Source organism: Mycteria americana, chromosome 7 (assembly GCF_035582795.1).
Source record: "Mycteria americana isolate JAX WOST 10 ecotype Jacksonville Zoo and Gardens chromosome 7, USCA_MyAme_1.0, whole genome shotgun sequence".
Taxonomy (NCBI): Eukaryota; Metazoa; Chordata; class Aves; order Ciconiiformes; family Ciconiidae; genus Mycteria; species Mycteria americana.
In genome coordinates this window covers 53,847,829-53,875,204 of record NC_134371.1, presented here as the reverse complement: position 1 = coordinate 53,875,204, position 27,376 = coordinate 53,847,829, and the positions used below count along the sequence as shown (strand labels likewise).

At 40.7% G+C, this 27,376-nt stretch overlaps 1 protein-coding gene across 1 annotated transcript; it reads right to left on the bottom strand.

Moving 5' to 3' along the window:
* LOC142413201 (vitellogenin-2-like) lies at positions 1 to 23,992 on the bottom strand. Its single transcript, XM_075509248.1, has 35 exons — positions 23,923 to 23,992; positions 23,788 to 23,808; positions 23,532 to 23,683; positions 21,790 to 22,041; positions 21,070 to 21,231; positions 20,834 to 20,982; positions 20,095 to 20,245; positions 19,817 to 19,974; positions 19,563 to 19,728; positions 18,562 to 18,687; positions 18,036 to 18,254; positions 16,843 to 17,060; positions 16,587 to 16,684; positions 16,164 to 16,288; positions 15,952 to 16,053; positions 15,162 to 15,281; positions 14,888 to 15,077; positions 13,018 to 13,111; positions 12,721 to 12,906; positions 12,031 to 12,175; positions 11,689 to 11,911; positions 11,423 to 11,598; positions 10,372 to 11,058; positions 9,832 to 9,882; positions 8,810 to 8,899; positions 7,227 to 7,439; positions 6,984 to 7,126; positions 6,446 to 6,584; positions 5,776 to 5,911; positions 5,145 to 5,331; positions 4,727 to 4,818; positions 3,503 to 3,600; positions 2,586 to 2,745; positions 1,005 to 1,166; positions 1 to 119 (listed from the first exon to the last, which is right to left on the bottom strand). The coding sequence occupies exons 1-35, from the start codon at positions 23,990 to 23,992 to the stop codon at positions 1 to 3; spliced, it is 5,580 nt and encodes a 1,859-aa protein (XP_075365363.1).
* Between the last annotated feature and the right edge of the window lie 3,384 nt (positions 23,993 to 27,376).

The window sequence follows — 27,376 nt, the reverse complement described above, 5'->3', positions numbered from 1 at the left end:
TCATGTACTGCAGTCTTCGTTCTCACAAGAACATGCTATGTGTGCTTCAACAGTGTCCTGCATATCCTCTGACTTCTGGTCGAACTTCGTCTGTTTGTCCGTCAGGCTGGTAGCCGAATCTGATAGGGAACAAGAAATGAAAAGTAAACAGTATACTTCAGAAGTAGGTTTGCAAGGTACAGTATTTACCATGCACTAGACATTAATTACGGCAGGCTTGGCTTCTCCCCACTGGCTTACATATTTATATTTGTCTAAGTCACGCAGAGATGTTCCAGGACACCCACTTAATTAATAAGCCAGTTCTACATTGAAAACTACTATTTCCATGTAGAATTTTATTAGCAATACATTTAGGAAAGGATATTGTGGTCTTAAAGGAAAAACAAACTTGGAAAACAGACACGAACCTATCATCTTTTTAATCTATATCTATCTTATCTAATCTCTTATAATCTACAATATAGCTATAAAAAAGACATCCTCCTATATCACTGCACCTGTGTGCAGGAATCCCATCCACCCCTGCCCTTCTATTGCCTAAGTCAGCTCAGTGAACTAGGATCACGCCCAAAGGCAGCGATATATAAAAATATACAAGGCGAGGATCCCCGTTTCAGGGTGCTGCCCATGATCAGCTGTGGCTGAATCCTCACAGGCTGCAGTACACAGGTTTTCAGCTGAATCACAACATTGACTGTGCTCTTATCCTGCCCTTACCCTCTGAGCTCATAGCACCATGAAGAGGAGTTCAGTTTAGATTTGAAATGCTGGTATCATGAAAAACATAGTAAAATTACAACAGCAAAACACCTCTCTTGCTAAAGAAAGTTTTATATATTAATGAAAACAGGGCAAAGACTTCAGTCAATCCCCCAGTAAGTCCATCCCTACCTGTGGATATGTTAGATTATTCATACATTTCAAGTGGAATTACTGAGTCAAGGCACAATCTATTTAGACTTGTGTGCAGCTCCTATTCAGTAGGCTTTCTGTTGACTTACCAGCTGGGAGGCAGTGGAAACCAACAGTGACTGGAGTAGTCTTGGTGGCGGAGCATCCTTTCATACAGCGCAGCACGGGCTCTGTAGAATAGCACTTGGACTCTACACCCACAAGCTGAACTGTCTTCTCAAGCTTCACAAATGAGCGTCGCAGTTTGCAGGCTGTAACACAATCATTGGCGATAGTTTATGTGCTTTTGTACAAAATCGTCAGATCTCCCCAGACTGACCCATCTGCCAATGCTGCCAATTTGCAGACAGATTTCCTCTATGAAAACTATATTTTGAGCATAAGCAAAGCAGCATCCCTGACTGTTAAAGGCAGCATCCTTAACTTTTCAAATCAGCTAATTAGATATGGAGCTACGGACAGTTAATTTCCAATGCAACTGGTTTGTTTCTAGATTAGCATGTAGAAACATAGTCTGATACACTTTCTAATAAACATTTTTCACAGTAAACTGGCTCACAGAATAGCTGCAAACCCACATTCAAAAGCTTTGAATATTCAGCAGTGGAAAGAAGGGGGGGATTTCTGAACAAGTAAAAATAGTTACCAAAGAATTACACTATTACCACTATCATTCAGAGTCAAAATTGCTGCAGAGAGAGACCAAAAGTCATTGCTGCCAGCCAGTAATATCGATCTTGTTTTGGATTCCCAGTACAAGCAGCTACAAGTGCGTGAGAAGCTAAACGGACCACATTTTATTCCTGACTATAAGCTTTATTCTCTAAAATTCCACCCATGTCCACCATCTGTGAAATGGAAATACAACATGTGGTCACTACCAACCATGTGAATATTATTGTGTACATGCATGTGGACTCCATATCCATCTAAAGCAAGTTTGACGCCCAGTATTCTTTACAAAGACATAGCAGAATAACAGTTGATGTACAGCTAAACATGTAGAAGCCATCTCCAGGGACCGAGGAAGTCCTTCCCACCAGGACAAGTCTTCTTTACAAGGGCAGCCTGCCTCTTCTCGCAGCACTGTGGTATGCTGGTGCATCGTAACCTCAGCTGAGAGCACCGAGCACACCATAAGATCCTAATCTACTGAAACACTTAACATACAGCTTTTTTATTTCAACCATGTAATTAAGTCCCTGGAATTGCTCACGCGCTTGAATGCTTTGCTTGACAGGTTGCACTGGTTCAAAAATCAGGTGGTCAGCCAAGGTAAAATAATTACTAATCCCCATCTGATTTTTTGATGGATCAAATACTGGCTGGAAAATGCGGTTGTGCTTAAATCAAAGCATTCCATCTGAATTTGTCCTCTTACTTTGTTTTCTGATCTTCTTCTAAGACACTTCAAAACTGTAACAAAGATTTTGTTTCAGCTTGGTTATTTAATTTCAACTGACTTGTGTTTTTTGGCTTGTTTGTTTAACTTGTAATTTCTTATTCCTTTCTAAACTGACAAATACTTTTTATACTTAATATGACTTAATAAAGAACCCTTTTAAAATGCTTTTTTCAAAATATTTATGGATTTAAGATTTTCTAAATAAATTCTACATTTTCTGTACAACTGCAGTAATATTATATTAAATTTATCAGAGCTTGCATACCTCCTGTACAAGGCTTTTCTTCCAAAATCCAAGAATGTCCAAAGCTCACCGCATCTTTAGCTAGATATCCATTGGGCATCCGATATTCCTGTTCACATTCTGCGTCATATTTTCCACATATTCCACACATTTTCCCTGCCATCCATAAAGCGACTTGAATCTTCGAGAAAAAAAATCAAAACCATTTCAAGTTAAAACAAATAATACCTGTGGAGCAGATTTTTGCTATGTAGGTCCCTTTCAGTATAAGTTAATGCACAAACATTTAAAATCTCTTTGCTAAGAATTCAAAAGGGTCTGACAGTCAGATCCCAAACTCCCGTGGTGCTGCAGCGTCTTTAACTGTTACAGCCTTTAAAACCTACTGTGCTAGTCCAGTATGCTACGTTATTAATAGTCTAGACTATTCATATGCTGAAGCTTTTGTCTGATGGATGTTTTCATAGTTTAGGTAGTAGATACAGTATGGTTTACTGATTTCTCACATTCCTGTTTCACATTATTTTTAGCGCAGCCTTTAAAGCATTCATTCATCTTAAAAGAATGGCTGCATTTTTGCTGATCTGAAGAACGCTACAGCTGTAAGAACAGTGGACAGGAGCTGAAAACTCATTTTTCTTGCAAATGCACTGCTGACTCAGTGTGCGTACGCTCACAGGCCCATGTCCCAACACACACCTGTACTGCAAGGATAAGGTATTTTCGTCAGTGAAAGATTCGCACTTCTCGCACTCAGAAATAAAGAGCAGGACTGTGCAACCCTGCAGTGTCATCTTCCCTTTTGGGTTTTTTGGGCCCTGCACACATTTGGTTTTGCCACTGTGTACTCTTGCATTATAGGGAATCTTGCATATAGATTTAAGGGAATCCTATGGCAATTTCTCAACACCCAAGCTTATGAAGAGGAAGAACAATACCCTGAATGTGTATCCATCAAAGTACAATTTATCAATGCCATAGGCTGGGGCAACAAGTACAAGCCCTTGCTTTTCACTGTGGATCCACAGAGAAGCACCTAGAAGAACACAAAATAAAACAAAGCAAAACCAAAACCAAAACAGACCCAATCTAGCTTCTTTAAGAAAGAAAAAAGCAACTGTCCTGGTTCTAAAATGTTCTTTTCCTTGAAATTCCTCAACTGTACTATTCAAGAAACAAAACATACAGCAAAATAATGTAGAAAGGTGTATGTATAGAAAATGGGTGGTTGTAAAAAGTTGGAAAACAATCTTTCTGATCAATGATTTATTCATTTTTCTCTGGGTTATTTTTCTTTGGGTTATTGACATAGTCATATATATTTCTAGAAATGATTACAGAGCTGTCTATAATATCTGTATAGTTGTGCAGCTATACAAGACTACACTATGATACAAGACTACACCTGACTACACTATGATGGCGTAAGGAAATACAGAGAACACCGTGACTGTCACTGGAGCCATTTCTAGCACAATTATCACTTCCGAAGTACGTAACAAACAGGACCGAGCTCAGCACTGGCAGATGCTAACCCAATTTCAGCAAGACTTGGCCTGGTTGGTGTCCTACAGCTCTACAGCCAGGAAACACCTGCACTGTGTGCAGCCCCTGGCTGCGTGGCACAGAATGAAACAAGGTCCTCCTGCGTCCTTTCACGGAAAAAACCTATTCCTGCTTTGAGAGAAGCAAGCAGGCTATTTACCAGTTCTCCATATTTATTCCTAGCACATTTCAGAACGCTAGCCAAATTTATGACTCCAAATCAAATTAGGAAAAACATTGATATACAAGTGTGGTGAATTTTAGAAAAGCTCTACTTCCAAATGTTTTAATCAAGCAAGATTTTATAGTATAACCGAAGCAATTCTCAAATGTGGAACTCCAGCAGGAGCTGCAGTAATGTATGAAAAGGAGGGATCTTCATGTTAGTTATATCTTGCTTAGTTTGGCCACTTCGAGAGCTTCACGCTCTAATCAGTCTTTTAAAATGTTCCTATGCAAGGGAGTACAACACATGTTCTTAAATATTAACCTACAACCAAAGGTAGAAATATGTATTGAATACAAACTGGTGGAATCTCTTTGATAGATTTTTTTTTTTGTCTTTCTTTCTCCTAAGACACACATGAAAATGAAACAACAGATGCTGCATCACTTACCAGCAGATATGTATGAAACATTCCTCGTGGGGCTTTCAACCCCATCTACCAGCAGTTTCACCTGTCCGTTCGCAGGATGCATATCAATTTCGCTGTTAAGGAGAAGAGCGTTCATACCCTGTTTGTATCGCATTCACACACGTACAGTGACACAGGCATTTTCCTGCTCACTAAATATCACTGGTCACAGCATAAGCTCATTTCAACTACTTAAATGACATGGGGGTGTTCTTGTCGCCTAAGATGCAGGATAACATCATCAGCATCACATTCAATATGCATGGAAAGTACATAAGGGAAACGCTGAAATCCCATGGGCTGCTAACCATTGCAGTCAAGCTCAGATCTGAGCTCCTCTCATGTTAAATGTGGACGACGTAGTCCCTCACACTCCCAGCATCTGGCAGGAGTTACTTACTGACTGCCAAGCTTGATGTTGATTGCTTTCAGGTTCATAGCTTCTTCAGCATTCCTCATCATCACCAGGAACTTAAGGTCAGAGCTGCAATCCTGAGCCAAGATGTGGTAGCAGTTTGGCGGCATTGTGTAGTTAAACTGAACTTCGTTAAAGGTTGTGATCATGTTGTGGGAAACTGAGCAGCAAGCTGGTTAAATAAAATGCCAGTGAGTATTTTCTTTTCCATAAAAGAAAGTCATTAAATGGCAGATTTTATTTTTTGTGCTATATTATTTTAGCTTTATAATTTTTCCACTATGTGATATTTTTGTATGGATTACAGGGGCTTTTGGCTACTAAGCACTTATAAATTCTAAAAAAAGCATGGAAAATATACTCCTCTATCTAACAAAAAATAATTGCCAGAAAGTTTAAATGTTACCAATTCAGATAATTGGTATCTTGATCCCTGAAATGCCGATGATTTCTGTGTTATATGCACAATATTCTCTCCCAGTTGAACCATCCTCGCATTATTACAGCGCATTTCCCAATTAACTGGAGACAAGTAATCCCAGAAGAAATTCAGAAGGCGCTCAAGTAATTCGGAAGACTGAGGATGTCATGCTTCTGAACCAGATTAGACCCTGACCTTTCAAATTCTCCAGCACTGCAGAGGGGGCTTCAGCAAAGACATCCCAGATGGGAGGCTGCAGCTCTGAAGCTGGTATCCTTGGACCTACAGGGAGTGACAGGGGAAGCCTCATGGCTTTTTCATAGAGGATCATCTGAAAAGGAATTCAAAAGCACATTCAAAACACATTTGTGCCAGCTATTCATAGCAAACAGCTCAGATCAGCTTTTTCTCCTATTTGGGAATTAATTTCAAATTCTTCTGCTTTGGTTGACAAAGAATTTGTGTGAACGTAATTCATCTGACTCGGTCTCTGTGAGCTTTTTGTTTCTGCTTACAGTTTTCTCTCATGGTGTGGGTCATCATTCAGGTATTATTTGGGCGAGAATGAATTACTCCCCTTCAAAGGGGGTTAGGTGAACACTTATGGAGCTACTACAGATGGAAACGCATGTCAGTATGAGTACCCACGGCACTCTCTTTTTCCATGAACAAAATCACTCTATGAATATTCTTGGATGTAATATAAAAAGGTTGAAAATAAACAAAAGCTGTTTTCATCATTTGCACACAAACTGATGCTTACTTAGTTTTGCTTTCTCAGAATTGACCACTGTAATTAAAATGCAACAGGCTCACTTTTCTACTAGGAAAAAATAGGAGAGTGATAATAATACTTCATAATTACATCAGGAAGCTTGATAACAACATCACATGTCCTTGGAGAAGTTAGGGCCACGATCATCCTGGCTTGTCGAGAAGGATTCTTGTCCGTTTTTTCAGAGAACCCCAGCATAAATGCAGCCCCCGGAACAAACTTGTAAAACCTTCAAAAATTCAAATCAGAAAGATCTGGTGAAATAGAGAAGCAAAAAGCAGCACACATCCCAACCAGGCCTTCTCACATCTTTGTGTAAGTAGCATACAGAGTCTTCAGGGTCCATGGTTAGGTCCCCATGACCACTCCCTGCTTTCCTGATCAAGCTTTCAGTGAAAGGATCTGTTCCTCAGTTTTCAGTAATTATGTCAGTACAAAGAATTACTGTACATTACAATAGGATGGCTATGATCTCCCACTCAGCTTTTATGTCCAAAGGCGGTACTCAGACAGATCAGAGAATAAAATAATAGCCAGTACTTCAGCCACTAGAACCTCACGGGTGGATGCTGATTTTTACCAGTTGACTGATATCATGAACGAGTGTCACTAAAGACTAAAACCTCACCATTCTGCTATGGATCTGACACTTGAAGGAACTTTAGGCCACTCCAGTTTCAGTTGTACAGCAGGGTGGGCAGCAAACCGCCCAGTTACCAGCTCAGTCGAAATCTTGTAGTCCTGGCAATTCCGGCCCCATTTCAGGTAAGCCTGAAGAGGTAATGGAGAGAGAAATGGCCCATTTTTAAATGCATGGAACATGGTTTTTCTGTGATGCGTACAGCTTTGTATAAGTATTTTTGAGCCTTACCGCTGCCTTGTGAGCATTGAGGACTGAAGCATCAGCACACAGCTTCCACTTGCTTGAATCTGTGAGGTTTGATACAAATACCTGCACCCGGGGCCTGATGGAGTCAGTATCAGCATATACCACGAGCTGGAGGCCTCCTATCTTCTTATCGTTACGAATGCCATGAAGAAAAACAGCTAATACTGGTGTTTTAACATCTCCCAGAAACTTAGGCTAGGAAGAAGGGAGAGAAAGTATGAAAATAGTATGAAAAAAGTATGAAAGAATATCATTATAAAAGAGTTACCATGGAACATTTTAGATGCAAGATCTAGATGAATAAATGGAAAATAAGCAACTGAAGTGCAAATATATATCAGCATATGTACCACACATATATACACGCCTATAAACTCTTATGCATATGTCTTTAATGTGCATGTGCCTCTGCATGCATAGATGGATTTTATCATTCACTGTATTTTATATGAGCCAAAATTTGTGCCGTTTCCTGAGCTACAGCTGATACCATGGAAATATTCATATCATTAGGATACAGTATCATAGAATACCACGTTGGAAGGGACCTCAAGGATCATCTGGTCCAACCTTTCTTGGCAAAAGCACGGTCTAGACAAGATAGCCCAGCACCCTGTCTACCTGAATCTTCAAAGTGTCCAATGTTGGGGAATCCACCACTTCCCCAGGGACATCATTCCAATGGCTGATTGTGAAAAATTTTCCTCTTGTGTCCAATTGGAATCTCCCCAGGAGCAACTTGTACCCATTACCCCTTTTCTTTTCCAATAACGGCTATATGATTTGGGCTTCATTGTTAATACCCATATATTTGCCTGTGAATGAAAGAAGGTGGTTCAATCTGACTAACAACATCAGCTGTCAGTTGTACTCATCACTCATTCTCACAATAAGAACATCCCCCAGTTAGTGTCCTCCTGTTTATCTGTCTGGTTGGTCTGTTGGCTTTCACCTCACACTTCAGCTGTGAGCTCTGTGGGGCAGGCAGGTTTTGTGTTTGCGCAGCACCCTAGCACAAAATATAATCCAGGACATTGTCTTCAGCATCAAGAAGCTCCCCCTCCTGACAGCAGGGCCTTAAGTGCGCTATGACCTGCAATTCCTTCATTCCATTGTTAGACTTCATGACTTGCCCCAGAGGGCAAGCCTGCACGCATCAGACTGGGTGCTGGTGAGGAGCCAAGGTTCTACATGTCACCTCTGGAGCGTGCCTTCTGCTGAGCCTCCTCTTAGCCTCGGCCTCCACTACCAATGTCCTTGCACTGGCACTGCAACACCTCAACTTCCCTCCTGGTTGCAGAGGTCACACGATCAGTCTCTGCAGGCATCTGTTGGGTGGGATTGCCATGAGGGAAGGGTCGTGGTGCAAGAAGGATCCTCACCTCACTGCAGAGGAAAGTGTGTGTGGGAACTATGGTGTGTGTCTCACTCTTGATTGATACCTGAGACTTGTGAGGTTGGTATTTCTCTCTTCCCATTATCCTGGCTGTACAATTACTGCAAGTGTACGGCCACTCTGCTGTTCTTCCAAGCTGTCAAAAACCCCTAAAAATGATGCAACTAACCCGGGAAGCAGCTCGAGATGAGGCATGACTGGATCTACTAGAGGAGTAACTGCTGCTAATTCGGTCGGCTGGGAGTTTCCTTTTTGGGAACTGCAACAAGAAGACACATCATGCTCAAGAGGGTAACTTAAAAGCATGCTTGAAGAAATTGCATTAGGCAGTGCTGCAGAATACTCTCTGTCATGGCACTTGGTGTTGGCAAACTTGCGTTCCAACACTGAGCAGCTCCATGGCTAGCAATATAATACACTTTGTCCTGCTTAGTACATGTGATCTAGCTCTGAAAAATCTTGTTTACCCAAATATATCTGACCCCTCATAAGAAACAAATAAGGAACATGTCTAGATGAGACTTTCCTGTGTGAAAAAACAATGGACCAGAGCAAGTCAAATGGAACCAGCCTCTCAATTCAATATGAAAGACCAGAACTGATTCATTTTACTTCTGGAAGGATCTGATCAATTGGAGGACATAGTGAATGGACCAACTGAATGGTAAGGATCAACTGAATGGACACACACAGCTGAATTTTTTACTTTTTGAGGAACACTAACAACAAGTACACTGCTCCTGGCTGGATCACACCCTAGTAAGAATCTTCTGCTGAACTAAATTACCATAAAATAAGGTATCCTCCCACATTTGTCAACATAGCTATCCCAGTGTGTATCAACAGTGATTCCAACTCAAGAAACCAAGTGATCAAAGCCAGTCAAATGACCCAGGCTCTTGATGGTAAGATCTCTGTTCCTCTAAAGTGTGTGTCCCCAGTCCCTTGTACTGCTTTGGTGGAGCTTTGCATCTACTTTGCAGAGCCACAAATGGCATCATGCGCACAACACAAAGGACAACATAGCTCTCTGTATTTATGCATCTCAGAAGAACCACCACAGTTGACTTGGTGTTCTGAATGTTATCAGTACTGTAATTTTCCTCAACAAAGACAACAAGTTGCCTTTAAGGTTTCCATTTGACTCATGACAGATCCCATACTTAATTTACTGAGGAAGGAAAAACTCACCTCTTGTCTATGCGCTGATCTAAAGCGATGCTGATAAATCTCATGATCTCCCTTTGAAAATGATAAAAACAAGAAGATGAAAAGCCTCAGAAGAAAAGAAGTGCTGCAATTTCTTTGAAATCTGAGCACTGGGAATTAAGTAAGGAGTTTACTAATTATCATTCATACATAGTTCTGTATGCTTAGTCACAAGCACATAATGCAAGACTTGGAGTAGTTTATAAAAGCATTAATGTTCCTACCACAAAATTAAGACAGAAACATGCAATGTATATTGACGGAAAGTATTAAATTGGCAAAAAATGGTTCCCTTCATATAACAAAAGTTTCAACAAACTTGTGGAAACTTTTGAGGTGCTTTGAAGTAGACATCTGAGCCAATGATTGCAGGTGTGTTTGCAGAATAAATTTTGCAATTTTGTGCTGCTAAAATTTACCGTGTCAACTCATAATTTCCTGATTTATGATGCAAAGCCAGCTGCCATCAGGAATGTGATTCACAAACATTAGCAGCATCAGTCAATTTACTGACAAAGTTACCCGTATTTTGGAATAGCTGCTGCTGCTGCTGCTGCTGCTGCTGCTGCTGCTGCCACCTTCCAGATGTCCTGAATGATGCCCATGGCTATGGTGACTCAGTGACTTGCTGCTGCTGCTGCTGCTACTGCTGCCATTCAGATACCTTGAGTGATGCCCATGGCTATGGTGACTCAATGACTTCCTGCTGCTACTGCTACTGCTCCTACTACTACTGCTGCTACTCTTGCTGCTGCTACTGCTGCTCTTGCTGCTACTGCTGCTCTTGCTGCTACTGCTGCTCTTGCTGCTACTGCTCTTGCTACTGCTGCTCTTGCTGCTACTGCCACTACTGCTACTGCTGCTGCTCTTGCTGCTACTGCTGCTGCTCTTGCTGCTTCTGCTGCTGCTGCTGCTGCTCTTGCTGCTACTGCTGCTGCTGCTGCTCTTGCTGCTTCTGCTGCTACTGCTGCTGCTCTTGCTGCTTGCATCTTTGTTTCTCACTTGCTTTACTTGATCATTCTCATTTTCATCCACAGCCTTTTTACGATCAGGAGAAGCAGCAGATGATGAGGAAGAAGAGGAGACAGTTGAGGAGGCAGAAGATGAGCTGGAGGGATTTTTTGCATTGGGGTCTGTCCCAAGCTCTGTTAGCATAGTGTTTCCTTTCTTAGAAGGTTGCTTCTTCGGATGTCGTGTTTTATTTGCAACCTGCAAAAGCAGTTCAAAGAGAAGTGCAAGAGAGGGGATACATCTGGTTCTGTATTTACAAAGTAAAACCTCTCTGGGTGTCAGACAAGCTGCTCACATCAGCCTTTCAAGGAACAACCACCTCCCTGCCTCACTCACTGCAGAACTCCCTTGGATCCACTCTGCCCAGCTGAAATCTAGCCCAGCACGAGGACCAGCCCCAGCGGGATGCACCCCATAGGATCAGTCCCTCCAGATGGGGCACTGGCACCTTTCAAACTAGCACCATCCTTGCTTTCCCGTGCCAGCTTTCCACACTGAACTTCAAACCCTTGGCTTCATCTATGGGAAAACATTCCCCCCTCCCATGCTCAAAGTCTCTTACCTTGAACACATTTTCAATGCCTAGAATCTTCTTCAGTTTAGCTTGAATGCCCTCATACGGAGATGACTCATCCTCTTCCTCAGACTCCGAGTTTACCACATGAATTATTTTGGAAGCTGCTCTGGATCCTGCCTGAATCTCCAGCTGAATTTTGTCAATATCAGCATCTGTTTGAACTACACACCAATTGCACACATTAGAAGGTTATACTGCTTCAAGTAGCACTGACAAACCTAAGACGGCAAGGCTTGTGCTCAATATTGTACCTGGCATCAAGACTATTTTAGCTTCGTGTTCTCCAATTAATCTGTGCAAATATGTATTTTTTAGGAAACTGGCATCTTGTGACCTTCTGGAAAAGCAGAGCTGACAACCAAGACGATGCAGTTTGACACAAATGTCTCGTTTATGAGTTTTTCTTCCTGTGCCATGGCGAGGATCCTCTTGAGAGCTAGAAGCATGTTTCCTTGGCGTGCTGTCAGCTCCTTGCTGCATTGGAGATGAGTATGTGAATACCACTGGGAGCATATCATACGTACCAGTAAAACTGCAGACGTGCATCACGGAGAGGGTAAATATTACTATATGAGCAAAAAGGAATAGATTACCATTGTGAAACCTTCACTGGAAGCTCTTTCTGATGGTTTGAAAGGTTCTTCCACAATATTTGACGAAGCACCTTCTGGGAGAATTGAGGTCCTCTTTTCAACACCTAGTTCTCCTATATTTCTTGATACAGCAAAAGCCTTATGTCTGTTGAGATATGCACAAAAAATGGTAAATTATTCCAACCCCTTGTCTTTGGATTAAGTGAAATATCTCCCTGTCAATATCATGTGACAGCACAGAGGTATGTTGTTTGAACATAGGGATTGTATATGCAACTATAAGTATAATTATTATTAAAGATAAATAAAAGTTCATGACAAACATCAGTTCCTTATATCACAGGAAGTTTTCAAAATCTGGATAAATTTAAGCAAATATCCAAAACATGAAAGGCATTCATTTAAAAATAAAAATTAAAAACCCTAAAAGACAATAAAATAATAAACAAATAAAAATTAAAACCACAAAATAATACTAAATAATAAACAAATTAAAATAAAAACTAAGCTCCTGAACAATTTAGGTATCTTTTAACTCCCCTATTTCTCTTACTTGCTCTTTATCCCAAAGGTTGTGCTACACACTGAAAAGTCGCCCTGCCTACCTAGAAACCTCCATAAGAAATCAGTGAATAGTGAACTTCATAAGGTTTCAGCAACAGAAAGTATTCTGAAGTAATGCTACCGTACCTTCCAACCACTATCTCAGTTTCCTCATGGCATGGATTTGTTTCAATCTTAATATTTTTCAGTTTCATGTCTATCTTGGCATCAAACTTCATTGGCACTCTTGTCAGGACCTTGCCTTGAATTTCGACAGCATGTTGAAAGTATTCTGTGTTGACACCCATTGTTGCGACTGTATGTACGTATAAGCTGAAACAGAGCGAAGCGGTCAGATGTAAGAAAGGTGCTCTCTTTTAACATGGGGTTCTGCTTTTCATAAATAACCACCATCGTAGGTAAAGCCTTAGAAACCTGCCATACCTTGGGTTTATGTCAGACCGAATCTGCATGGTGGATTCAAGAAACTGGGAAGGTCTAAAATCTCCAGTTAAAGGGGGCGTCATCTTTCCATCAACTGCAAAGGACAGAACAACATTTAAAAATGGTAGAAGTCAAAGAAAGGATTTGAATTCAAGCAAGACACAGTTTTCAGGAAGAGGTAATATTTTTGTTAATACAAAAAATATGGCTGGAAAACAAGACAGACTTTGGACTACATGAGATCTTTTATGAGTCTGAAAAATACTGAAAATATACAGAAAGCTTGTTCTGTAGGCAAAGGTTCTGACGCAACATATTCAAAATGGAAATTAAAATACAATAAGAAAATAAAGAGCTGACCCAAATCGAAAGTTTGTTAATTAGTATAACATTAACATTTCAGAAACGCATGGAGCCAGAAGACAGAGTGAAAGGTGCGCAACCAGGCTGAACAAGCCCTGCTCTCCAATCTCTCCTCACATCAAGTGTGAACATCTTTCTTGTACTGCGGACCCGAAACTGGACACTGTACTCCAGATGCAGCCTCAGATGTGCTAAATAGAGGGGGAAAATAATTTCCATGCTAGCTCTGCTCTTGCTGTTGCAGCCAGTGATGCAGTTGGCCTTCATCACCACAAGAGCACACTGCTGATTCACTATGCCAGCTTGTCCTCCAGGCCCTTTTCTGCAAAGCTGCTTTCTGTCTGGGGGATGCCCAGCCTACACAGTTGCATGGGTTACTCCATCCCAGGTGAAGGACTTGGCATTGCCTTTGTCAAATTTCACCATACTTCTGTCAGGCCACCCCCTCCCGCCTGTCAGGGTCCCCCGGGGTGGCAGCCTGACCCCCCAGTGCAGTGACTGCTCCCACCAATTCAATGTCATCACTGACGCAGATTTGCTGAGGGTGCCTTCTTTTCCAAAATTCAGATTGTTAAAAGAGACAATGAACAAGTGCTAACGATGGAAGAACATTGCTCATAACAAGCCACCAATTAGACTTTCATCTGTTGACTGCTCTTGGAGATCAGCAGTCCAGACAGCCTTCACTCACTCTGTAGCCCATCCATCCAATCCATACCTCCCCAACTTGGCTACAAGGACGGTATTTAAAAGAAATTAAAAAAAAAAAATTTAAAAACACCCACAAAGCAAGGGGCAGGGGTTCAAAGATGTTATTAAAACAAACTAGCAAACCAAAAACCAAGAGCAGCAAAGAGTGGGCACATACAAGACTTCTATAAAGAGCACGAGTACATGTAGTTCACCCTTCATTCCTTATGTGGTGTCAGCAAAAGGAAGGGGCAGTTTTGTCTAAATTAAAAGTCTGCTGCACAACAAACAGTATGATCACTGAATTAACTTCTTGAGTCTGAGTCGCACTTGCATATTTATTATTTTAAAATAGAACTCTCTGTCTCTTTTCACAAGCCCTCTTCTCTTCCTGCCTTCTCTAACATTACTGGTAGTTCTCTTTTGATTGTCTTCTGTTTTTGTCGCTGTTTAAATCACCATTGAATCTTGCTTAGCTTGTGTGTGCATCTCTCAGGAGCCACCCCATTCTGCCCATGTCTGCAGTCAGCTCCCCATGCAGCTCTTGTTGTTTCTGGCCTTGAATGCTGTGACCTTTCTCTCTCTGGTTTCCCAGATTCTCACCTCACCTTCCCTGTCTTCAGTCCATTCAAAGATGAGGCAGAAATCAGCTGTGTCCAGCTTATCTTCAAACATCTTCACTACCTCCCCTCCACTACAAAATTTAGTTCTTTTTCTAACTTTCTGGTTTTTCACTTCTTTCTCCAGCCACTCTTAGCCTGTCCCTCTCATGCCCTGCTCAGAGCTCACGCAGCTGATCTCATGCGTCCCAACTCACTGTTGAGTGCCGCACGTGCCAGCGCGGTAGTGTATGACCCATACTCCAGTGGCAGACCGGTGCAGGTAGGAACGACGTATCGCAGCTCTCCCAGCCACACCGGCTGTGTCCATTGTCCTGCAATGCCATTGCGGATTTGGCTGGCGATTCTCTTCATCACTGTGTTCCTGTCAGCAGGTTCTAGCACAGTCTGCCGTAAAAGAGATCCAAGAGGTTGGGATAGAAAAGTAAAATGGTGTCAAATTTTGCGGAGAAAAGTAGAGGTCCCTGGTACCTTCATAGCCTGATGGAGGACTTCCTTATTGATGTTGACGTAGGCCAGCTCTTGGCCAAATAGTTTCAAGTAGGCTGATATCAAGGGGGTTTCTGTTGGCACTTCCTTCCATCCCAGCAGCTAGGGAACAGATAGAGAAACAAGCAAAGTTCCTTAATGCAACACTTTACAAATGGTAATTCAGCAAGGTGATCAAACACATCACTGACCAAGCTGCAACTTTCTGTTGCTGCTTGTGTTTCTTTGCTGCTTGGTAAATAGCACAGCGTCACTAGCGCAGGCTCCCTCCCCGCCACTGAGGTGCCCACGAGCAGCCTCCCGTCCAGTGTTTTGTACTCCGATGCAATAACGTTTACACAGAGGGTCTGGGCCATTAGTACCACTAGACCCAGTTTGAAAGCAGAGCAACAAATCACCTTTTCTCTTGAAAACAAAGGTATATTCTTGTAAACTCAGTGAGGTAGATGAAAGGAGGGAGGAGGAAGCCTGCCAGGCATGAGACACACACCGCGCCGTGATGCCTGTCTCCCCCCTCGCCTCCCGTGCTCCTTCTGCAGCCGTACACGAGGTGGGGAGGAGGCAGGGCCAGAGCGAGAATTGGCAAAGCTATCGCAACCATAGCAGGAGTGATGTCCCCTTCAGTCCCACTGCAGATCTCTCTTTCACAGAAATACTCGAGCTGACTGCTAGGCGGGTAGTTCACCTTCTGAGACGGGGCTTAACTAGTCCGAGAAGCCTCACTACATACCCCTTCATATAACCCACACATTGCATTACTGAAAATACCTACAGCTTTTCCAATCTCCTTTATCTTTTTGTATGTGGGATATTCAGCAAACGGTGTATTTCGTTTCATGATGAGGTCTGTGAGGCCTTCCACGCGGACACCAGCCTACCAAAACAGCATGAGAAGGAGCAGTCTGAAACATACTTACAGAAAGAAAACTTTGTGGTCAATTTTAATTTTAATTTGCTTTAGTATTGATTTAGGTAAATATTTACCTCCACCAAATCAGCCACTGACCCTGCAGAATATGCCATCAGCTTGGAGATTATGGCTGATGGGAACATTGTTCCCGGGCTGTTCATAACAAAGACTTCTCCAGCAGCACCAACTTTGTAGTTATCTATGGCAGAAGTAAACAAAAGACATGTCTTTTTTCTAACCATTCTGCTTATCATTCAAGATCATATTTCTGCAGCTTTTTCCATTACTGACTCTAAGATACATCATTACACAAATTTTAACTGTTTAGGCCCAAATTAATAAATAGTTACTCATGCACTTTTAAATATGCGACTGTCACATTTAATTCAATTTCGTATTGAAATGCAGAATGCCGTATTTCTCCAAAGGACTTCATGTCTCTTAAGAATGGATTTCTGAAGGGAAAGTTTCCTGGTCACTGAAATGCTTTTACTCACCAAAGTAGCCACCGATACGCATGACCTTGCTATACCGATAGCTCAGCCTGTCCAATTTGGGGGCCAGCAGCTTAAGGGCGATATTGCAAGCAGAAGATCTAGACGAAATGAGAAAGGTAATGTTATCCAGAAATAAGCTGCACCCCAGAATATAAACTGGATTCAGTTTGTCAGCACATGCAGTGCTCACTAACAAGAATGTAACAGAACTTACTATTTGCAGAAGATCGCCCACTTCGTTCCTGTCTCTACTTACATGTTGTACATGTACGGCAAACTGCTCTTCGACAAAGCCTTCATGTGGGAATACACGAAACTGGCCACTTGCAAATTGCTCTCCTTCATTGCCACATTAGCTATCGTTGTTATTAAAGGAAGGGCAGGCCTTGTCTCAAAGATAACAGCACAAGCCATCATTCGCACTTCGGGGGGAAGCGACTGCTCTGCAAGGATCTGGATGAGATATCCCTGCACCTGCAGAGAGAAAACACGGTGTCTGGAATTACCAATAATTGAGACTTTTTTTGCAGACTCGATCCGCACGTAACCCACAAGAAATATGGGAGAGGGGGTCATTATCTCTGCAGAAAGGTTTCCTGATCTTTTTTACTTCACGGTTCCACACCATTTTATTAAGACAGCTGAAGGGGCCATGGAGGAACAGCCCCATGGAGAAGGGCTGGCACAGAATCTGAAATAAATGTCCATGTATCAATGTATTGGGTCAACCCACCACAATCAAAAAGACATCAGCATAGCTTCTTGCATTACTGACATTCGAAGATCGGTGAATAACTTGGGAAGAAACAACGGCAGATAATAAGATAGATTCATCCTTTGGAGTACCCCCACTGACTCGGTGAGCACGCTTCACTATTTTAGACCACTTTTAAAAGGGCAGTTTCAGCAGCTCACCAAAAACAGTCTGAGTGGATGCTGTCTCATATAGCTCCTATATCAAAACCATCTGAAAGGCAGGAGTCTTGCCTACGCTCACCATATCAGAAACCTCAGCAGGAGGTCAGTGGTGACTTGTCCAACCTTAAGGGAAGGGTCTAAAAGAGACAGCAATGTCGACATTTTGCCTAGGAGGTCAATAGAAAGTCTCTCTCTCTCTCTGCTCTTCACTATCGAAGCAGGTTAAATTATATGTCTGACTTTTAGGTGGCTAAATTTCCACCATATATAACTAGCACAGGACTTAATTGGTTATGACAGATGACTAAAGAAACACGGCTGGTATCCTTCTGGAATATTCCTACTGACTAACAATTATTACAGCTTAGCAGAAAACAGCAGCTGAAATATAAAATTGTATTGTGTCATTCTTAAAAATAATCCTTTTTTTAAAACATGCTGAATCCACAGACATGATACCATTAAATTCATTACCCTTTACAGTATGTATTCTCTAATTCACTAAAGAAATCTCTGACAGATCATACTTACTGTTTTGGGGTCCTTCCAAGCTATTTTTCTCAAGGCCATTATGGCATCAATCTGAATGTGGATGGGGATATCAGAAGCACTGGATGAAGATATGGGAAGGAACTTCACGACGCGCTTGATGCTGGCTGGTTCTCCCATGTTACCAATGCACTTCAGAGCTAATTTCATTTTGTCTTCACGGCCCCTGCTGATCGCTTCATCTGCCAGGTCGTGGATGGGCTATAGGCAAAGCACAGTTCAGTCTTTTCTTCCTAATGTATAGATTGTCCACAGTGTTCCGTTTTAATAAAATGACTCAGTAATGGCTTCTCTCAGGATTTTACCTTACAATGTGAAAACTGTGTTTTCAATGATGAAGCAAATATCTACATTAGTAAAATGATTCATTGCCTTTGTTCTGAAGGAAACCTATGAAATGTGTATTTGTAAGTCCAATTGCCATTTTTATACTGTATCTTAAAAGAATGAAGCTAATGCAATGAACATTACTAAGCTATTAAGAACAACCTGAGAAAAAGCTGCTCACCTGAAGAGCTTCTTTAGGACAAGCTGAGGTCTGAGAACAGTATCTATTGACCACAGAACTGTATCCCAAGCAGGCAACTTGCTGAAGCATGGGACTTTTCTGAATTCGAGAACTGGTCATTAAATCCTGTGGGAGAAAAAGGGGAAAAAAATTAATTTGGTATTTAATACAGTGCTTTACATAGCTTTCAGAGCAGGAAAATCATCAGAGCTTATCTCAGGGGAACAGTTTCAGAATGATTATTGTTCACATCCAAACAAATTAAATCAGCCTGTAGACATTTTATTTGCAAGCTTCACTTAGGAGCTTAATTCCCCACTAGTTTCAATATAAATAAGCATATATATAAGTTTACATAGCACCATTTTGATTTTCCTCAACTGAGCATAACACTGAACATACAAAGATTATGGGTAAACATCAATCTATAAATGGAATATCCTTAGAACAATGTGTAACTCAATTATATTAATGATGCATTCTCACATCATATCCTTTTTTCCTATTTGAGAAGAATATTGACTAGAGATGGGAAAAATCCTGTTCAGAATAAATGAGTCATTATAGTGTCAAAATATTTGATGTTTGCACTAATACTTTCACTTGCAGCACTTTCCAGTTTATAGGAATAGCTTGCAATTAAAAGAGCTATTCAAATGATGTAACACACAAATCTCCATTTGTTTCAGAAGTAAGAGATTGAAGTGAACAAAGTTTTGTCTGTAGAAGGCGTGACGTGATCCCAGCAAACTAAAATGGGAATTACTCTCAGAAGCTGTCATGGGAGAATGGCTTTTATATCCACGTAGCAAAATGAAGACATAGGACTGTGTCTCATCTCATGTATGTAGTGCCAGAAGAAATTAATGGTTCAACATTTGCACAAAACTGGTATACATGAGAGGAGAATCCAGTCTCTAATGTGCTTTATAATCAAAGGTTGTCATCAAGTATCATTCCTTTTGTTGTCAGATAGGAAAGATTCACACGGATTTACTCACTGCTGCTATTGGAACAGTGTGTTCATCAGCTTTCATTAAATGGAGAGCAAAAGAAACACTTAGAAGAGTCTGAAGGTAGTTAAGGTCATCATTGCGAATTCTGGTCTTAATGAATTTGAGTGCTTCTGTGGTGCCTGACGCAGAAACTGCACTCAGCAGCCATCGCCTGCAAGCAGGTTAAAAAAAATCCTTAGGTTTAGCTCTCAATTCTCCAAAAATAGAAAAGTTTCTTATAAGTTGATTTAACGAAATACCTGTAGCGGGATTTATCTGAAAATTGTCTCCAGATGGACTCAAGACTATCAGCGCTTGCTATCCGGCAGAGCTGGACGAGCTCCAAGAATCTGTATGGAACATCGTCATGGAAATCTTGTTGGTTATTCAGGACTATGTGTTGCAGTGTTTCTACTATCTATTACAAAACACAAGAGAGAGAGGGCATACATAATTAAATCCTTTGGAATTTATGATCATTATTCTTTTATTAATTGTTTTATTAGGAAAGCAATTTGAAGACCTAAAAATACTATACCCGTTGCTCGGGGTTTTTCGTCTTGATTAGCTGCAGTGGCATCTGTGGCAATGCTGATGGGAAGTGGTAACGAAGGCTTCCGTAGCTCTGCATGGAAATGTCCGGGGCGCTCCCCCGTTCGCTTTTCACTTCAAGCAAGGTGAGTTGTTGTCTGTCAAGAGACAAGTGTCATGGGAGGAATGAATTAGCTCTCTTCCTTCATCTGCCTTGGCTTTTTGTTGGTTCAGTGATACTGCGATGGTATCAGTTTAACTCTTTAATCATTTTTCCTATGACAGTAAAATCTTACAGTTAGCTAATGGATAAAGCCTTCCAACTGGAACAAAATAGTATTAGTTATCTATAATGAAATTTCTGAGGAGCTAAACCACTGTCTTCTGAATGAGAGCTACCAACACTGTAATCAATGATCTTGTTTCTATGTGCACCATCTTCCTCCTGACACTATAAATTAGCCCTTTTTCAGGACAGTGTAGTAAAGTTGCATTCGTATGGTATAAGCGAGCAAAAGAGCTTTTCTCCTTTTCTTCCATGTAATTGTAGTGCTAAGTTCACCAGGGTACATATAAAGAATGGTTCACTGAATTTTTAGGAGTGTGGAAACCCCAAGTATGAGTACTCACAGCTTTACTCAACTGCTGCGGAGCTCAATTCTCAATTCACTTCAACTGGGGGTGAAAGGGACTGCCAGAATCTATAATTATTCTCACTTCGTGAACCAAGCCCGTGTCCCACCTACCTTGCTTCCATGACAGCAACACCGGTAGGTTCACTGAGCGGTGAGATCTGATACACCTGCTGCGACACCACTTCTGTGATCAAGGTACCACCGTCTGACTGCTTCAGTTTGTAGGAGAAAGCCGCGGTCCCTTTTATGAGCCTTCTCTTCTGGAGGAGGACAGAGAGACACAAAGAGTGAACGGGAACAGAAGGGCCGTGCTTGTAATTAGAAAGATCTTTTCACATCTCACGTACCATCATGTCAACAGGACAAGGGTAGATGTAAGCCATTCCAACACTCTTCATCACCTTTTCCTGGCAATTATTTTGGTCTACGGTTTTGGTAATGGAGACTCGGCTGTTCTTCCTGTCTTCCTGGATGACGTACCTTGTATGGCAAACGCCTCCAATTCCAGCCTGTGCACATCGACAGAGATAGTGAGACTTCCCAATTATATCAGGGTTTCACTGCATGAGAAGAAGTTTTATTGAATGAAGATTCTGAAGGAGCAGTAGGACCTACTGAGGGACCTACTGAACAGTCTTAATTATGTTTTGAAACCTGTTACCACTACTCACAATTAATCCTATTGAACTGAAAAATAGACATGTGAACAATACTCAGTCAGGGGACTGAGTTTAAAATGCAAAAGTAATCAATTAATTAATATCAACAATGAAAAAATAAAATGGATCAAGTAGCTGTATCAGGGAAGCCATATAACAAATACATTCATAGCTAATAATTCTTTTTCTTCAAAGGATTGCATTTCCAGTCTTAAAGACAGGAGTCGTAAAAAGAATCCAGCTCAGATAATTTGTTCAACACATATGCACACATTTTCTTCTATGTGAATAAAAATTTTGATGATGAACATTTGAAAGTAGATGCAAATAAACAGAAATTTGAAGGAAGAGCACCTAAACAGAACACATCCTTTCAGTAAAGTAGTTTTAGAATGGAAAAAAACAAACCTCTTGCAATTCGTACACATTCTGTGATTTTTTAATGGTTATCTGCATCATGTTCAGTATTCCTCTGACTATGTTAATACACATATCGGGGCAGTCTTCTGGGCCATAAATGTTTCCAATCCGTCCGCTGTTGTATTCAAACTTGAAGGGCCGGGTAAAACATGAAGAAACCATTTGGGTGATTTTGGAAGATCGAGTAAATGAGTCCCTGGGCCAGATGCCATTGTATTCCTCGAATTGTGGAGAGCGGATCTGAGAGGAAATTAAGAAGAGATACTTATGTGAATAATTACTTTGGTACTAAATATGCAAACCGTTTGGAAGAAATTAACATAATCAGTAGTTCGATATGCTTTCCTTCCAAATATAGGCTTAGCAATTCATACAGCAGTTTATTTTTTTGTCTCTTGCTTACGCTATAGTAAAACCAGTATAAACTCTGTGAGCTCAGCGGTGTTATTTTCTCTCACAGAAGCAGTTAACATATTGCTAAACCTCCCAGGGACATTTTAAACATTTTACTTGCATTATCCCTGAGGGAGAAAGGCTGATTCAAAAAGTAATTAAAAAATTTTGAATAAAATTCTCTCTATTTTGTCAACCTTAAAATAAATATTCTGCTTTTGGTGAAATTTAGCATTTAAAAAGTTTTATCATTCTAAATGTCAAAAAAATATAGGTTTGGAATGTTTCATTTTAACTCGTCCCCTTCCAAATTTTTTTTTTTTACTAAACTGGTTGCTGTATTTGATTCATATTTGTGAATTGCTTAAATCAACCCAATTTTTTTTTAATAATGAACAATGTATTTATAAACCCTTTCTTTTTTTCCCCCATACTGAGACACAATGTAAATCAGAAGCAACTTCAGTAACTTTGGCAAAGTTACTGCCGGTTTAGGTGCCTCAGAGCACAGGCTGGTGCACACCACGTAAGAATTTCAGCATGAAGACTATAGCGAGAAATGCAATCCCTAGCCCATAATTTTGACATCTTGCCCTCATCAATGAAAGATCTACAGCTCGACTACAACCAGTAAGAGCTCTGTCACTGAACTCTGTGCCCAAAAAGAAGCTCTGATTTGTAACTAAATTAAACAGAAATAAAAATACTTTTCTGAAACGTACTTATTTCGGATGGGTCAGGTCCTATCTCTATTGAGGTAATTAGAGGCATGATTTCACACATATAGATCTTTTACTGCATTATCCAAACACTAAATACTATTACATGCTCCTTTTTGATGCCTTTCATTTCTTTAATCTTTCTTTTATCACTTATCACTTTTTATCTTTAGCTTTTATCACTTTTTTAAGTCTACATTCATTAATTACCTGCATGACAATGTTTTTACATACTCAAGTCCTGCCTTCCCACAGAAGTTGGAAATGTGTGTTAAGACTAGAATCAAATCTTGAAATCAGAGCAGGCTTGAGTGCCTTGAGTTGGAAATAAACACTTTCTAACAGAACCCCTGATTTTGGCACCTCTATTTCTGGTACAAAGTCTTGAGGAACACCTGCTATGAACGATTTCCACAACAAACACCTCTAAGTGACCGGATGCCAAATCACTCATCACTTTGAAACTTTAGCTTGCAGATCATTCTCTGACATCTACAGCGCTAAGTCTCCAGTTTTGTTTCCTACAGCTTTCCTAAACCACAAATTAGCCAGATGCAATTATATGACTGTGATTTATAGTTCACTAGTGTATTGTACGTTTGGAAGAAGGCATGGTACCTTGAGGAGGTAAGCGTTCTCTGACAGCCCACTGATCTCTAGTTTGCTGCTCAAGCGCACGCCGACTTTGGCTAAATTCTTTTCTTGAAGCCCATTCAACACCCAGCCTTCGTAGCTGTACAAGTGGCTCTTTCTGCTACTGAATCCAGGGTCTGTGGGGAATATCAGCCATTTTCACAATACTATAAGCGTGTTCTAATAAATAGGCATCACAGCAAAGTCACTGAAAGAAGTTTACAAAAGGACGTTTACTTACCAATGTCAAATTTCTGGCTACCTGCAAAAAGAGATGGAAAACCAGATGAGTAACATTCAGTCTAGATCCAATTGTTTCCACTGAACTTAAGGGCATTTTGGTAAAGAGTGGTGAAGAAGGGATACGTAGGCTTACCTACGAGGGTGAGCGCTAGTGCAAGTATGATTCCCCTCATAGTGAAGGTGAATGGGGCTCTGCCGGACATGGTGAGACTTTTATGGAAGAAAGCTCAGGAACACGTGGCTGTGTTCTGCTGAATTCTCAAGTTTTTTATCAGTTTATGTAAACACTTCCCTTTTTGCAATCATACTTTCTCTTCAGATGGAATAATGGAAATCAAGTCATACCTTGACATCCCACTGATTTTCTCCTATAAGCCCTTTGCTGGATTGTTTAAAAGTTTCTACTTATTCTAGTAAAACAATTTTGCTAGGCTCTTTAAAATAAATATACAATAAACACATTACTTAATTTCCTCGATTGTGTCACAGCTGGCTGCTGGTATTTGGTCCTGCGACAGATTAGGTTGATTTTGCCCAGGTTATGCTGACCTGGCATCTGACCCAAACTGTTATCTAACTGATAGTGGCCCAATTAACAAAGTAGAGTCAGTGTCACACACATTAAGGGTGTTCTTTCTCTTCCCTCAGCATTAGTTTACGGCCACACCTGTAGACAGGAGACAAGGACAGCTAAACCCTTGCTATTCTTATATTCATATGTGCACCAAAGGACATTTAACATCCTACTGAAAACCCCTATATATGGAATATAGCTATTTATTTATATAAATCAGAGGCTCAGTGTGTCCTTTCAGCTCCGGTCACACTGACCAGGAATATTTTTTTAATGAACAAAGATTTCATAAGCAATCTGTAAATATTTTATCTTCCAAGGTAAATGACAGCTAAATGTGAACAATTAAAACCCGCAGAGACTCTTAGCAGCAAAGCAGGGGGAATGGGAGTGCAGGTCAGCTAGAACTTTCGCATCTCCTAAGGAGCCAAATACAAAACGCAGCCAAGTACCTGAACTGATGTAGGCTTGCAGCCAGCTTCATCACTGATTTACATTGCCAGCCCAGGAACGCATTCACACAAGCGTTCTGTTCTAGAAATGTCGGGGGCATGGAGGCAAGTGGCGATGCACAAAACACGCTTGCCCTTTTTGAGCATGGTAATAGATTGATAATCACAAAACGGGAGGAGTGAGTTCTGGCCAAGCCCCGCAAAAAATTACACAGCCTTCCAAAGGGAGCTGGGTGGCAGCTGGATCAACCAAAAAAAGGCAAGAAAAAGGCACAGGGGCTTCTGAGTTGGAGGCTATTTCTGGAGGGGTAACTTCAGATAATGCAATAAACTGTGGGCTTTAAGTCACACAAAAAACATGAATCCAATCCTAATTCAACATCTACGACATACTAGTTGTTCAGTCACTTTATTTCTGTTCCCACAAGACCTGTGGCTATAAGATTAACCACAGGAGTGTGACTTGCGGCAAACACTATTTTAATGACCACAAATGAACATTTATTTTCTATTCCACCAGTTTCTAGTGTCTCCCGCTAGCAGCTGCTCTTCCTGGGTTGTCAGTCCCACAAGTCTTGACTTTTTCCAAACAGATTTCATCTGGGTGTAATTCCACCTGGGGTTGTGCAACCTCTATTTTGGGAACTGCCTCCCAGCTCCCTGTAGAAGACTACATTTGAGGAGGACATTAGCAAGAAAGGTCTCCTTTTTCATGATTATCCATCTACTATTATGTTAAAGGGAACAAGCATGTTTCGTGCCTCAGGTGACAAACTTTTCACTATGAAGTTGGCAAGCTCTTCCATACAATTGTAATTAATTTTTTATCCTTGAACATTTCTTTAGAACAAACTTACCTGTTATGCATTCCAGTTAGTTGCACATCCTGTACAACTCAAAACTTGAATAAAGGAACAGGAGTACTGTGTCAGTGTGAAAACTACAACACAATATAGATGGTGGGATTTTTTTTTTTTTTATTTTTTTTAACAACAGTGCAACTTGCTGGATATAATGAACACTAGAGGTCAGATGTATTGTCTGAAAGCAATAAATAAATCATGAGATAATATGAACATTTCTCTTGGGACCAGTTTTTAGACCCAACTATATCAACCTTTCATATCTTGTCATCTACTTCTCTCACAAATTAGATGGTGGAGGTGGAAGGGAAGAAAGTAAAAGCAAGCTGTCTTACATGTCTTCACACACAAAAGCTTTGTGGTAACTGCAAATTAAAAGAAAAAGAAGAAAAAAGCAGCACAAGTAGAAGAAAAAAAAGCAGCACAAGTAGAAGCTAAGCTAATTCAACATACACAGCATTGCCATTACCCTGCAAATACTTCTGTTTTCCTTTCAAGAACAACCTGTTTAAATTGATGTTATCTTGGGGATTTATTAGTTACCTTGGCCCGGTTGAAGTGTACATAGAATAATCCCTGAGAAAAAGCTAGGATATGGTCTGTTTTTTTTCATACACATGGGAATATTTTTGTCCTGCTGCAACTGAAATGGAGCAAGTCTGCAGAAGCTGGTGGAAGCAGTCCTTCAAATTAGGAAGAGGGCTGTTTTGTAGGGAGAAAGTTTACTTAAGTAAAGTTTTCATTTATTTATTTTTTGCTATACAGTCTGTTTTGCAAAAGCTATATTGTATGATCCTCAACCACTGGGGATGAAAGGGAAAAAAATTAACAGCTGTAATCTAATCCTGGAAAGTAAGTTCTCATACCTAATCAGACTGATTTTTATGGCAAAAGCAGTCTCTCATCATGTAGGCTGAAAAAGCAGCAATGCATATTATATCTAAAGATGTTGTGAAATAAAACACAGTAGTTTAAGAGAACCACTCATCTTTTCAGTATCATGCTAACAATACTGAAATTGCTAACAATAACTGTATGCTAATCAGTCACTGGCAGTCAGTACTTCTTGTTCCTTCTTAAGTAGGCCACTTGCTCCATTATCTCAACCATGCACCTGTGCGTAGTGACACACCTGGATCACATTCCTGCAAGCAGTCTCCCCCTTTGCTCTCCAACAGTTTGAGTAAGAAAGATCCTGAAGTTATTTCCACCACAGTGAAGTATTACAATGTCACCATACTACCAACCAGACCACCTGCAGTATTCATACCATTATTAGCAGTAGCTTCAGATTTAAAAGCTTCCTGATCACTGCATATAGAGCAATCCAAAAAACTCTAGGCATGTTTTCTTTCTTTACAGGGACAGGACTGAATCTATACCCCAGACTTCCAGACCAGGTCTAAGAGGTCAGCTCAGGACTCAACTGCATACAGACTTCTAGCACAGTTGGTTCTTCCATGGAGGCATTCAAATGAATTTCCACTTCTAAGACGGGTTACAGAATGTTAAAGGAAAAAATGGGTACAAAATGTTTATTAACTGCCAATCATTCAATAGGCACAAACAAAAGATTAAATAGCTAAATTACTTAGTTCTTCAAAGGCATTATTATCCTAAAAATTACTGTCATGAAGAAAAACTGTCTAGTAGAGAAGTCCAACTAAACTGAATGCATTTAAGTGTCCCAATAAAGCA